This window comes from Diaporthe amygdali, assembly GCF_026229845.1.
Source record: "Diaporthe amygdali strain CAA958 chromosome Unknown NODE_1_length_4327563_cov_65_473760, whole genome shotgun sequence".
Classification (NCBI taxonomy): Eukaryota; Fungi; Ascomycota; class Sordariomycetes; order Diaporthales; family Diaporthaceae; genus Diaporthe; species Diaporthe amygdali.
Window position 1 is genome coordinate 1,444,568 of NW_026517021.1, and position 10,102 is coordinate 1,454,669.

At 54.5% G+C, this 10,102-nt stretch overlaps 4 protein-coding genes across 4 annotated transcripts; 2 read left to right on the top strand and 2 right to left on the bottom strand.

Annotated features, from left to right (window-relative positions):
- Positions 1–299: 299 nt before the first annotated feature.
- J7T55_006010 (sister chromatid cohesion protein) lies at positions 300–767 on the top strand (the record flags this gene model as incomplete). Its single annotated transcript, XM_053139608.1, has 1 exon — positions 300–767. The coding sequence occupies one exon, from the start codon at positions 300–302 to the stop codon at positions 765–767; it is 468 nt and encodes a 155-aa protein (XP_053000779.1).
- A 518-nt stretch (positions 768–1,285) lies between these two features.
- J7T55_006011 (diphthamide biosynthesis protein 1) lies at positions 1,286–2,694 on the bottom strand (the record flags this gene model as incomplete). The annotated part of the gene is made up of 2 exons (XM_053139619.1): positions 1,286–2,448; positions 2,511–2,694. 2 exons carry the CDS (start codon positions 2,692–2,694, stop codon positions 1,286–1,288), a joined length of 1,347 nt encoding a protein of 448 aa, XP_053000780.1.
- A 505-nt stretch (positions 2,695–3,199) lies between these two features.
- Positions 3,200–4,426, top strand: J7T55_006012 (40s ribosomal protein s6; the record flags this gene model as incomplete). Its single annotated transcript, XM_053139631.1, has 5 exons — positions 3,200–3,213; positions 3,376–3,454; positions 3,588–3,950; positions 4,104–4,271; positions 4,331–4,426. 5 exons carry the CDS (start codon positions 3,200–3,202, stop codon positions 4,424–4,426), a joined length of 720 nt encoding a protein of 239 aa, XP_053000781.1.
- Positions 4,427–5,831: 1,405 nt separating this feature from the next.
- J7T55_006013 (ribose-phosphate pyrophosphokinase 3) lies at positions 5,832–7,342 on the bottom strand (the record flags this gene model as incomplete). Its single annotated transcript, XM_053139642.1, has 6 exons — positions 5,832–5,951; positions 6,057–6,582; positions 6,681–6,754; positions 6,817–6,908; positions 6,996–7,162; positions 7,266–7,342. The coding sequence occupies 6 exons, from the start codon at positions 7,340–7,342 to the stop codon at positions 5,832–5,834; spliced, it is 1,056 nt and encodes a 351-aa protein (XP_053000782.1).
- Positions 7,343–10,102: the final 2,760 nt, after the last annotated feature.

Sequence of the window (10,102 nt, forward strand, 5' to 3'; positions counted from 1 at the left end):
GTTCTATCCGTTTGCCAGCTCACTTTGAACTAATTCTGGCATTAATATGCTGTTATGAGGCCGATGTTTGAACCTCGGAAACGTCACTAACAAGAAATTCATGCAAACGCGCCATAACGGTCAACCCTCATATTTTCAATCCGTCTCACAGACCTCAAAACATGTACTATGTCTGACTTCCACCAAAATCAGTCTGCAGCATCGCTGAATTCGACTCATTGAGCCCCTCAGTCTTGTGTCACGCTTCCACAGCCACGTCCACGCTTGTAGAACACAGACCGCGACGCGGGCACCGCATCATGGCGGCCCCATCGAGCTCAGTCGCGCTGCACTTCAACAAGACAAGCACGCCAGCCGCACCCACCCAAAGCAACCCGCTCCCACAACTCCTGCAGACACCATCCGGCCTGGCCCTGCTAGAGCTCCAGGGCACGGTCAACCTGCCGGCGGCGGATGGGGATGAGGGGTCGCAGCAGCAGCAGCACGTGCCGATCGGCCGCCTCGACTTCCCGGACTACAGGCCCGACTCGATCACCTTTGACGCGTCGAGCACGGCGTGGATGAAGCGCGTGTACATGTACGTCGGCCAGCACCAGCGTCTGACGGGCGAGGTGAAGAAGCTGCCGCGCGCCGTGGGCGTGGTCCGCCGGCGGCAGCAGTCTGGGGCTGAGGATCAGGACGACAGGCCCGAGGAGCTGGAGGTCGTGGAGATTGTCAAGTACAAGATTGTGTTCTCGTCGAGGCCTGAGCCGGTCGGCACGGCGTGATGTGATGGGAGTATCGTGGGCGGGGTGAAATGACAGTCTTGGTTGTTCATGAGACGCAGGACCGTATTTGAGGCGTTGACTTGGTTCATCTCTCCAGATGCTGCGAGGCAAGACAGCCCGATGTTCAAGAATGGGTGGTAGAGCTTAGCACCGCGTATTTCCATCTAATGAGTTCCCGCGGCTGATCATGAAGTATGCAGAATGAAGAATAGGCGCGGGTCTGGTAACCACAAGCTTGTGAGATGCAAGGAGACTTGTCATTGCGATTACTAAATCCATATTATCATCATCACCTGCATTGGTGGCACATGTAGTACACAGAATCAAGAACAGACAGTGCCTTACGTCAGGGTACCAAGTTACTGGCTCTGATATGTCATGAGGTCCCTGAGAAGGTCCAAGAAGCACATTTGTGCGTCGACTAAATTTCGTAACAACTCACAGGTCTTGACGACAGATATGGTTCTGAAAAGCATCTGTGGTTCATGGTTATTTGATGTTCCATTCTCCAACGAAGTCTAAGTAGCCTCTACCAGCTTCGCAGGTTTTGTTCTCCCCAAGCCGTCTTTTCCATAGTAATCCATTGGGTACACGCCCTTGCCCCAGTCTTCCTTCTCCCCGAGTGCCACCAGGGCTTCGTACGGAGTCAACAGCGGCCTGGGGAACGCATAGCCCCAGTCGATACTCAGCCTCGGGCATGCAACCTGCACCCAGCACTCCACGTCGCTCATCATCGCCAGCTTGCCCGGGAAGATCTCGCTCAGCAGCAGGTTGACCCACGGTATTCCCAGCGCTGTCAGCTTCTTCTCTATGAGTGCCATGGTGTTTGGGTTTCCCTGCCGACCGAGCGACCCAAGAATGAGGCCCCATTTCTTGGCCGACTTTGCCGTGTCGACGGCTTGCCGCCGCAGATCCTTCATCTCGTCGTGGCCGTACGTCTCGTGCGTCAGCTTGCGTGAGTACGGGTCGTACCTGTAGGCTGGTATGCTTGGGTTGTGGATCATGATGCTCTCCAGATGGAAGCGGCCGTCACCAAGGTAGAGTATGAAGTCTACTGGCCCGTCATCGGCGTACTTGGTCAGGTCCGGGCTTGTGCAGCCCAATATCTCGCCTTTTGACAAGGGTGCGATCTGCGGAACAATGACCTTGAACCCGGCTTTTGTTAGAGCCGCCTTGACGCCGTGTATCGTGGCGTTGAACTGGATGGTGCCGACCATAGCGATCGTCTTGCCAGGTGTGAAGTTCCTCTCTAGTGTCGCCAGCAGGTGCGCTGTGTCGATGCTGATGTCAACAAAGACGTACAGCGTCTTGATCTTGGTGACGTCCACGGGTATCAGACATGAGTGGGCGTAGTGGATCAAGACGTCACAGCCCATGGCTCGTGCTGTGTAATCATCGATGCAGCACGCGCCGTAAGTGACGTCGCCCATGATGAGAGTCTCTATCCCAGGGCAGAACTGTTGCAGGATGTCTGAGATGGTAGTGGCAAACATGAGCAAGCCTTCGGGCATCTGAAGGGCTACCTTCTTGGCACCGAGGCTCCGTATGCGATGAATGGTCTTGGGGATTTCAAAAGAATAATTTGCCGGTAGCAGAGAGATAGCTGCCTTCAGCTCGGGATCATTGAGGATCTCCGGAGGAACCTGGTTCAAGAGACGGGGAGCCCTCCTGGGTTGAGCAACTAGAGAGGATGTCATTATATGAAAAGAGAGATATGTACATGACGGTTACGGGCGACTGTACCCTGAACGGCACCGGCGTCCTCGATAGATCCAGAGCCGTTTCCATTCTTGGATGCCGTTGCTTCGGCCGCAGTCCTCCTGCCGACGAATCTCTTCTTTGGCTGCCTGACGGCGGGCTCTGGAATTTGTGCTTCCTCGATGTCGGCGGCGATGCCCAGGTCGGTCTCAGCCCTGTCGTCCTCCATAATTCAGGGCCGAGTACCGTGGCTCGGTGAGAGGCCAATGAGTGTTGTGAGCTTCGCAGGCTTTGTGAGAAGACCGGCAGAATGAAGGCACGCTCTGAGAGGGCAGTTTGTCACATGCAAAGTACAATCTGATCAATCTATAAATGTTGTGTTGCTTTCCGCTTGGACATCCCCTCAAAGATCTCAGGACCCCAGAAATCTCAGGCCTTAGCCTCTATCAAACTTGTCCGCCACTTTTTCAAGGTCACTGTTTTGGGGTCCAAGGTGAGGACCCGGGTGAGGATCCCACCCCACCAGGCTAAAATTCTAGAAGCCAATCAGCAGAGAGCAGAAATGCACGGACCACGCGAATTTTAGCGCCCACAACTGAGAATTTCCCATTTTGCTGTGGCTGTATCGACCTCTCTCTTTCGAAACTTCCCATTTTGCTATCTCGATCAGCCCGCCATCGACAACCCGACTTCATTCTTTCAGTCCACGATATCTCGACTGAGGGCCCGACAAGATGAAGTTGAACATGTACGTTTTGGACAATCTGTTTGCCTTCGTCCCCATCTTCCAATGCAGTAGTGGCCGATGGAATATTCCATTCAAATGCTAAAGGCATCTGGGGGCCCTGCTCACGAGACAACGAGACGAATTGAATTGTCATTCCGCTGTTGCTGACCTCCGAATCTACAGCTCCTACCCGGCTAACGGCAGCCAAAAGCTGATCGACATCGAAGATGAGCGCAAGCTCCGCGTCTTCATGGAGAAGCGTGTACGTTCTACCCCTAGTCGAGCCAATACGAGCCGTCGAGATCCTCGCGTCAACCGTACATCTCAAGCACGAGCGAATCGGCGACCTCGAACCCGTGAAATCATCTCAAGATACTGACTTTCGAATTGCTTAGATGGGCGCTGAGGTCCCCGCCGACTCCCTCGGTGACGAGTGGAAGGGATACATCTTCAGAATCACCGGAGGCAACGACAAGCAGGGTTTCCCTATGAAGCAGGGTGTCATGCACCCTACCCGTGTCCGCCTTCTGCTCTCCGACGGCCACTCCTGCTACCGACCCCGCCGCACCGGCGAGCGCAAGCGCAAGTCTGTCCGCGGCTGCATCGTCGGCATGGACCTGTCTGTCCTTGCTCTGGCCATCGTCAAGCAGGGCGAGCAGGACATTCCCGGCCTGACCGACGTCGTCCACCCCAAGCGCCTCGGCCCCAAGCGTGCCACCAAGATTCGAAAGTTCTTCGGCCTCACCAAGGAAGACGATGTATGTTGTATCCGACCCATATCATACAATTCCGTCTTCGCCTACCCGATGACTGCGGTGGTGGAAATCAAGCAGTTCGGGTAGAGAGTGAGAGGAATGAGATTCTACATGGGGAATCTCAGGGCTAATAATTCTATTTTCACCGGCATATAGGTCCGCAAGTACGTTATCCGTCGCGAGGTCCAGCCCAAGAAGGAGGGCGCCAAGCCTTACACCAAGGCTCCCAAGATCCAGCGTCTGGTCACTCCCCAGCGTCTGCAGCACAAGCGCCACAGGATCGCACTCAAGCGCCGCCAGGCCGAGAAGGTCAAGGACGAGGCCGTACGTTTCCATCCGCCTCCCTCGAGCTGTTCGAAAATCCTTACTGACCTCTTCCTCAGAGCGAGTACGCCCAGATCCTTGCCAAGCGTGTTACCGAGGCCAAGGCCCAGAAGGCTGATGCCCGCAAGCGCCGTGCCTCTTCGCACAAGGCTTAAAAGTTTATCGTCACTCGAGGATGGCTTCTTTACGGGATGGGTTACGGGTCAGGGTTTTGATGGTTCCATGGGCCAAGAACGGGATTGTATTCATGGCATACTAAAATGGACGAGACTTCAGAACCTGCTCAATGATTGATTGATACCTTGGTACTTAACGGCGTCGGCGCAAGTGACGAAATGAAAAAGATGGTCTGATGATCGAGCTGAGACCGAGCTGTGAAGACCTGCCTTGGATGAATTCTAACAAGAACTAGTCTCACTACTGTTACTATCCCTGAGCCATCCTTCCCAATACAAGATGCTCTCAACGTCACTGTCCTCCCACCCTACATACAAGCCAAGTCTAAATTACTAGCTATCGTATCGTTATTGGTTTTCCTTTGATTCTTCTAACATTGACTCGAAGACTGGTCACGGTGCACATTATCGACATAGGAATGGATACTCAATCATGGCAGAGACAGGGGAAAGCTATAGTTGGCGTAACTGGCTATATATCTGCCAAACCATGCTCAGAGGGTGTGGGTGCATCCATCTTCCTCTGTAGCCAACTGCTATTGGTGAATAGGACAGCCAGGAGCTCGCCGCTGCTTTCAATTAACCCTTTCAAGAGCCTCACTTGACTCGTTCGCTTTCCCTGGAGCAAGTCGTGGTAGCTCCTCGCCGGTAAAGTTCTCCTGTCCTAAATCATACACTTGACGGATACCCTGACTTCCTTTCGGCTTCTTAACGGACCCTCCATCCCGCTTCTCCTTAATTATTCTTCTCCTCAATGGCCTCCATAGCTAACCTAGGAGACACTCTGGAGGACACCTGAGACTCCTGCTCAAGACTGGGCGTATGGTTTTCCCCAAGACATGCCCAACAATGTGCGGGCAGGCTTTTTCACCGCGGTCGGCCATTATGAGCCGTCTCACATAAGGGACGCGAGGGAATGTTGGAGTTCTCTTGTTCCTCGGAATCTAGGATGAGGCAGTGCTCGCCAGTATGGATGCACATTCCGTGCCTATTGCCGTACATGGAGGCGCTGGCTCGTGACCTATAGGCTAGCTCTCTCCGGACGACGTCCAGCGACAGCTGTGCATCCTACTTGTTCCTTTACTGTTCTGCTCAACTCTCGTTGACTCATCTGGACCGTTGCTGAGCTGTGTGGCATCGGCTATCATGGACTAGGATACCGGAGGATTGACATATCAGAGCAGTATTCTTCTTGTTGGCCTTCTTCATCAATATAAGGTTATTTGTCCAACAATTTCTTTACCATGATGCTTTTATACAGTTGCTTTGCACATGGGATTGCTGCGCATTTTCTATTGCTTGTACTCCCGCTAAATTACAAAACGCTTTATTGATGAGCTCTCGTTGGCCACCAAAGGCACGAACAGATGGACTTATTTCATGCTTATCGCAAGAGCGGCAATTGCTCTTCGTAGTTGTCCCCTTTTCCGGACCCCATGGCTCTATACCGAACGTCCTGCTGATGCCCGTGTGCCGCCCCAGACCAAGCAAGAACCATTGCCTTCTGTTGAGACACATAAACACCTATGAATGACGCACCCTGACCAGACTATTTCCCTATTTCTCTTGGCGCCGTTGACTAAAAGACATGCGTGAACAAGTAACTAACGCTCTCTCCATTGTGCGTCCTCCGGATCGACTCCGCGAGCGTCCCGCTGACGTCGATGACCTTCAGCTTGGGGCACCTGTCCAGCTTGTCCCCGAGCGGCACCGTGTTGGTGACCACGACCTGCGACAGCACGCTCTTGTTGATGTTGTCGATGGCGGGCCCGCTCAGGATGCCGTGCGTCACTATGGCGACGACCTCCCTCGCCTGGTGCTCCTTGACGACGGCGGCGGCCTTGGCGAGCGTGCCGCACGTGTCGGCCATGTCGTCCACCAGGATGCAGATCTTGTCGACCACGTTGCCCACCAGCACCATGCGGCCGACCTCGTTGGGCCGCGGGCGCTCCTTGTGAATGAGCGCGAAGGGCAGGTCCAGGCGGTCGGCCATCGAGGTCGCGCGCTTCGCGCCGCCGGCGTCGGGCGAGACGATGACGCAGTCTTTGATCGAGAGGTTCTCCTGGACCCAGCGGAGGACCGAGGGCTCGGCGTAGAGGTTGTCGACGGGGACATTGAAGAAGCCCTGTATTTGCCTGAGGAACGCGGAGGGACGTTAGCGTGTTGTTGCTGCCTAGATACGCGGTCGGGCTAAAGGGGCCGCAAGGAATGCGATTGCGCAGTGTGGACATACGATGCGTGCAGGTCCATGGTGATGACATGGTTGCAGCCGGCCGTTGTGAGCATGTTGGCTATCAGCCTCGCGCTCTGTAGTTTTGTCAGGATTCTCTGTCTAAGTTTGCCAGTTTCCGTTGCGGACAGCGACGTACAATGGGCGCTCGACTCTTGTCCTTCTTGTCCTGTCGTGCATATGGGAAGTTCGGTATCACAGCGGTGATGCGCCTCGCGGATGCGGTTCGGCCTTTTTTGTCCATGATGGTCAGCGCAAGATCCCTAGCACTGTCATATAGCTATGCGGGCAAGCAGAAAGGTTCTCAATAGCACGTACAGGCGTGGATCATGATCAACAGCTCCATCAGTCCATCGTTGATGTCGCCGGGTGCTGTGGATTGGATGATGAATACATCCTCGTCTCGTACGGACTCGCCGACTGTAACGCTCGTCTCCTGGTTCGAGTAGTTCAGACTCATAGTCTTTGCGATCTCTATCCCCAGCCTGTCCTCCCACCCATGGTTAGACGCGACATCTCCCCGGCTTGACGGTTTCCTCCAAGATCAAGGCAGGTAGGGCCAAGACGGAAGAGAAGAAAGAGACTGACCGGTCGGCCACAAGCCGCGCCAGGATGGGGTGGGAATTCCCACTGAGCAGCTTGATCTCGTTGGACATTGTTGACATGGTGGAAAAAAGGTCGTTTCCTCGGGAGACGCCCCCTTTCTTCACCGGAGTATCTATGTACCTCTGAGGTCGTACGACTGCGACTGGTCTCGGGCTTGGGCTTGGGCCGTGGCTGGTATGCAGTGCTGTAGGCCTGCTGTATGCTGTGGGCTGTAGCTGAATATTTTAGCGCGGGGTGGACCCCAATCGATGGTATCGGCGGGCAGTGGCTTTTTTTTTTCTGGAGGGGCAGCTGGATTACCCACGAGGCTGGTTGGTTGGTTGCGGCTTTGCGAGAGCAAGGTATGTCTGTTCGGAGGACTTTTCGAGATAGGAGGACAGTCTATGAAATACCGGACGGAGGGTGAGCGAGCAGAATAATTCGGTGTCTCAGTCTGTGCACTTGGTTAAAGAGGACTGGTTCAAAGGATAAGTGTCTGTAGTCTATATTTTCTCGACGGCGGGTCAATAGCGGTCAGAGAATACGCCTTATTGTTAGTCCTAGGCTGGCTGTCTGTTCCATCTTGCCTCGAAACTTTCCCGGCACAAAGCGCGAAATTTTGTACTGTGTAACAAGTTTCGGCATCTCATCGGCCCCACGCCTCGACGCTTGAAACCGGGGCATCCTGTCAGGCAGGCATTCCTCCGGGGGCGGACGGTGGGTGTGGGGGACAGGCTCCTTCGCGCTGCAGACGTTCGTTCGGTTGAGGCTCCGTGCCTACGGGGCCGATGTCCAGACCAAGACAGCCAGCCCAGCCCTATGGAGTTTCACTTCTCTCTGGTCTCATACACGTACTCGGGGGGACACGGGCCTTCTCAGAAATACAGCAAGCCGGCCGGCCGCTGGAGGAGCAACAAGGCTCGATCGCCGTGACTTGCCGGCCATGTTCTCTCTGGCGTAGGAGCTTTCGTGTGCTGCAATGGCCATCAGGAATATTTGATTGGCATCATGTCATTGCTCCGATGCTGACTTCGTACGACGGCAACGCCGTGATGGTTTCTGGGCAGTTTTTGGAGCGAGTCACTCTGCATTTGATATTCCAACACGCAAGACGTACAGTTTCCAGAAGCGAGGTCGGCTCATGCTCCGGCTGAGAGTCAAAGTGCGTCGGAGGTTTGCTCCACCTCGATCTCTGAGCTGGTAGGCACTTGGCCGCCAAGATCATCACGGGCAGAATATGGCCTTCCCTCGATGAAGGACCAGCCAGGTCTTGAGATGCATGGATATATTCAGTCCGAGCTTGATCCGACCCTTGATGGCGTCACCTGCAAGAGATGAGTGACAACCTCGCCCGGTGTCCTCGGGGCCTAGTAGTGAAGATGCCTCATATGAGCAATGAGCTCAGTGACATGATACAACGACTAGATATACTCGTTCATTGTGCCCGTTGACTTGGCCGGTGATTCTGGAGATGACCCCCTGTCCAACACCACCGAGACCACGCGTGGCTTTCAAGGTCCCCGAGGTGATCAGCATCGAGATTATCTTCTGCGGCGCCGATCACCTCGATACCGATATCGTATGTCTGGGCGAGACAATTCACTGGCTGACTGGCTTACCACGGCAACGTCTTCTAGAAGGACACCGCGCACGCCTGTTTGTAAGCTACAATCCCGACTTTCCTGCGAGGCCAGGCAACAATCGCACTGCAGGCGACACAGATCTCGCTGGTCATGTCCGGGAGCTTCGGCAATATATCAACTAGGACTGCATGAATAACGTCCTCATGGGTCTGGAAATGCGGTATCTCACGGAGCGCCTGGCGCCTGGTGCTCGTTCTAATGCGACAGAACAGCCAGTGCCAACAGATGCGTTTAATTAGATTGACGGGGCCATGGAGCATGAAGCTGCCTTCTGGTCTTGAGCTGCGTATGGGCGAGGGGGAAGAAACCTGGATAGCCGGTGAATGTCCTGCTTTTGTTTTGCATGGGGGGACTGGGGGCATGGCCAAGGAGCAGGTTAGAAATCCGGCTTCAATACGAGAGTGGTTCATTCAAACTTGCAAATTGATGCAAGATTGAAGCCTGGCAGTGACTTGAGATTGATTAAGCGAGGTGATGCGAGACAACCACCGGCTCCTACTGCTTGCTGTATATCACCCCAGAATGGGGGATTCGGAAAAGCGCCCCCGTGAAAGCTAAGGACGTGAGCTTCACCCGTTTTGCTTGCCGAGTTTGACCGGTAGAGACGTCCTCCCCCGAGCCCGTTTCTGTGGAGAGAAGCAGACTGCACACACAGTAGGTACCTTGGTACTCGGGCCACCAGCTTGTGCTTCGAGCAGAGGAAGGCAGTTTCCAATACAGTGGCAGGTGCTTTGAAAGCACCAACTTCCTTAGGGTGAATTATAGAAACCTGGGCAGGTGCGTTGTGGCAGCACCCCGCCATCCGCCAATCTCAGGTTCCTTAAACTGCTGTTGTGGATCGCCTTTCGGGTGGAGCCTGCCGGACGTCAATACGCAGTGAGTCTGCTTGCTGCTGCTTGCCTTCCAAAGAAGCTTGGGCCCATTACGCAAATGCTTGCTGGACTTTTGCAGGCTGCACCAGCAACTCCAAAATCCATCATCAACCTCGACCCAACATCTTCCTCCGCCTATCCTCCTCCATCTCCCATTTCGTACGACCACCGATACCCAGATCATTTCCTTTCTTTTCTCGCAGCCAAACCTGCAACTTTAGCTGCCTGAACGCGCGCGTAAGTGGCCTGCCTTGGAACGACGTCACGGCGACCTGCACCCGTCGCGGCCTCCACCCAAGGCTTCGTCTAACAATCGCATCGCGCC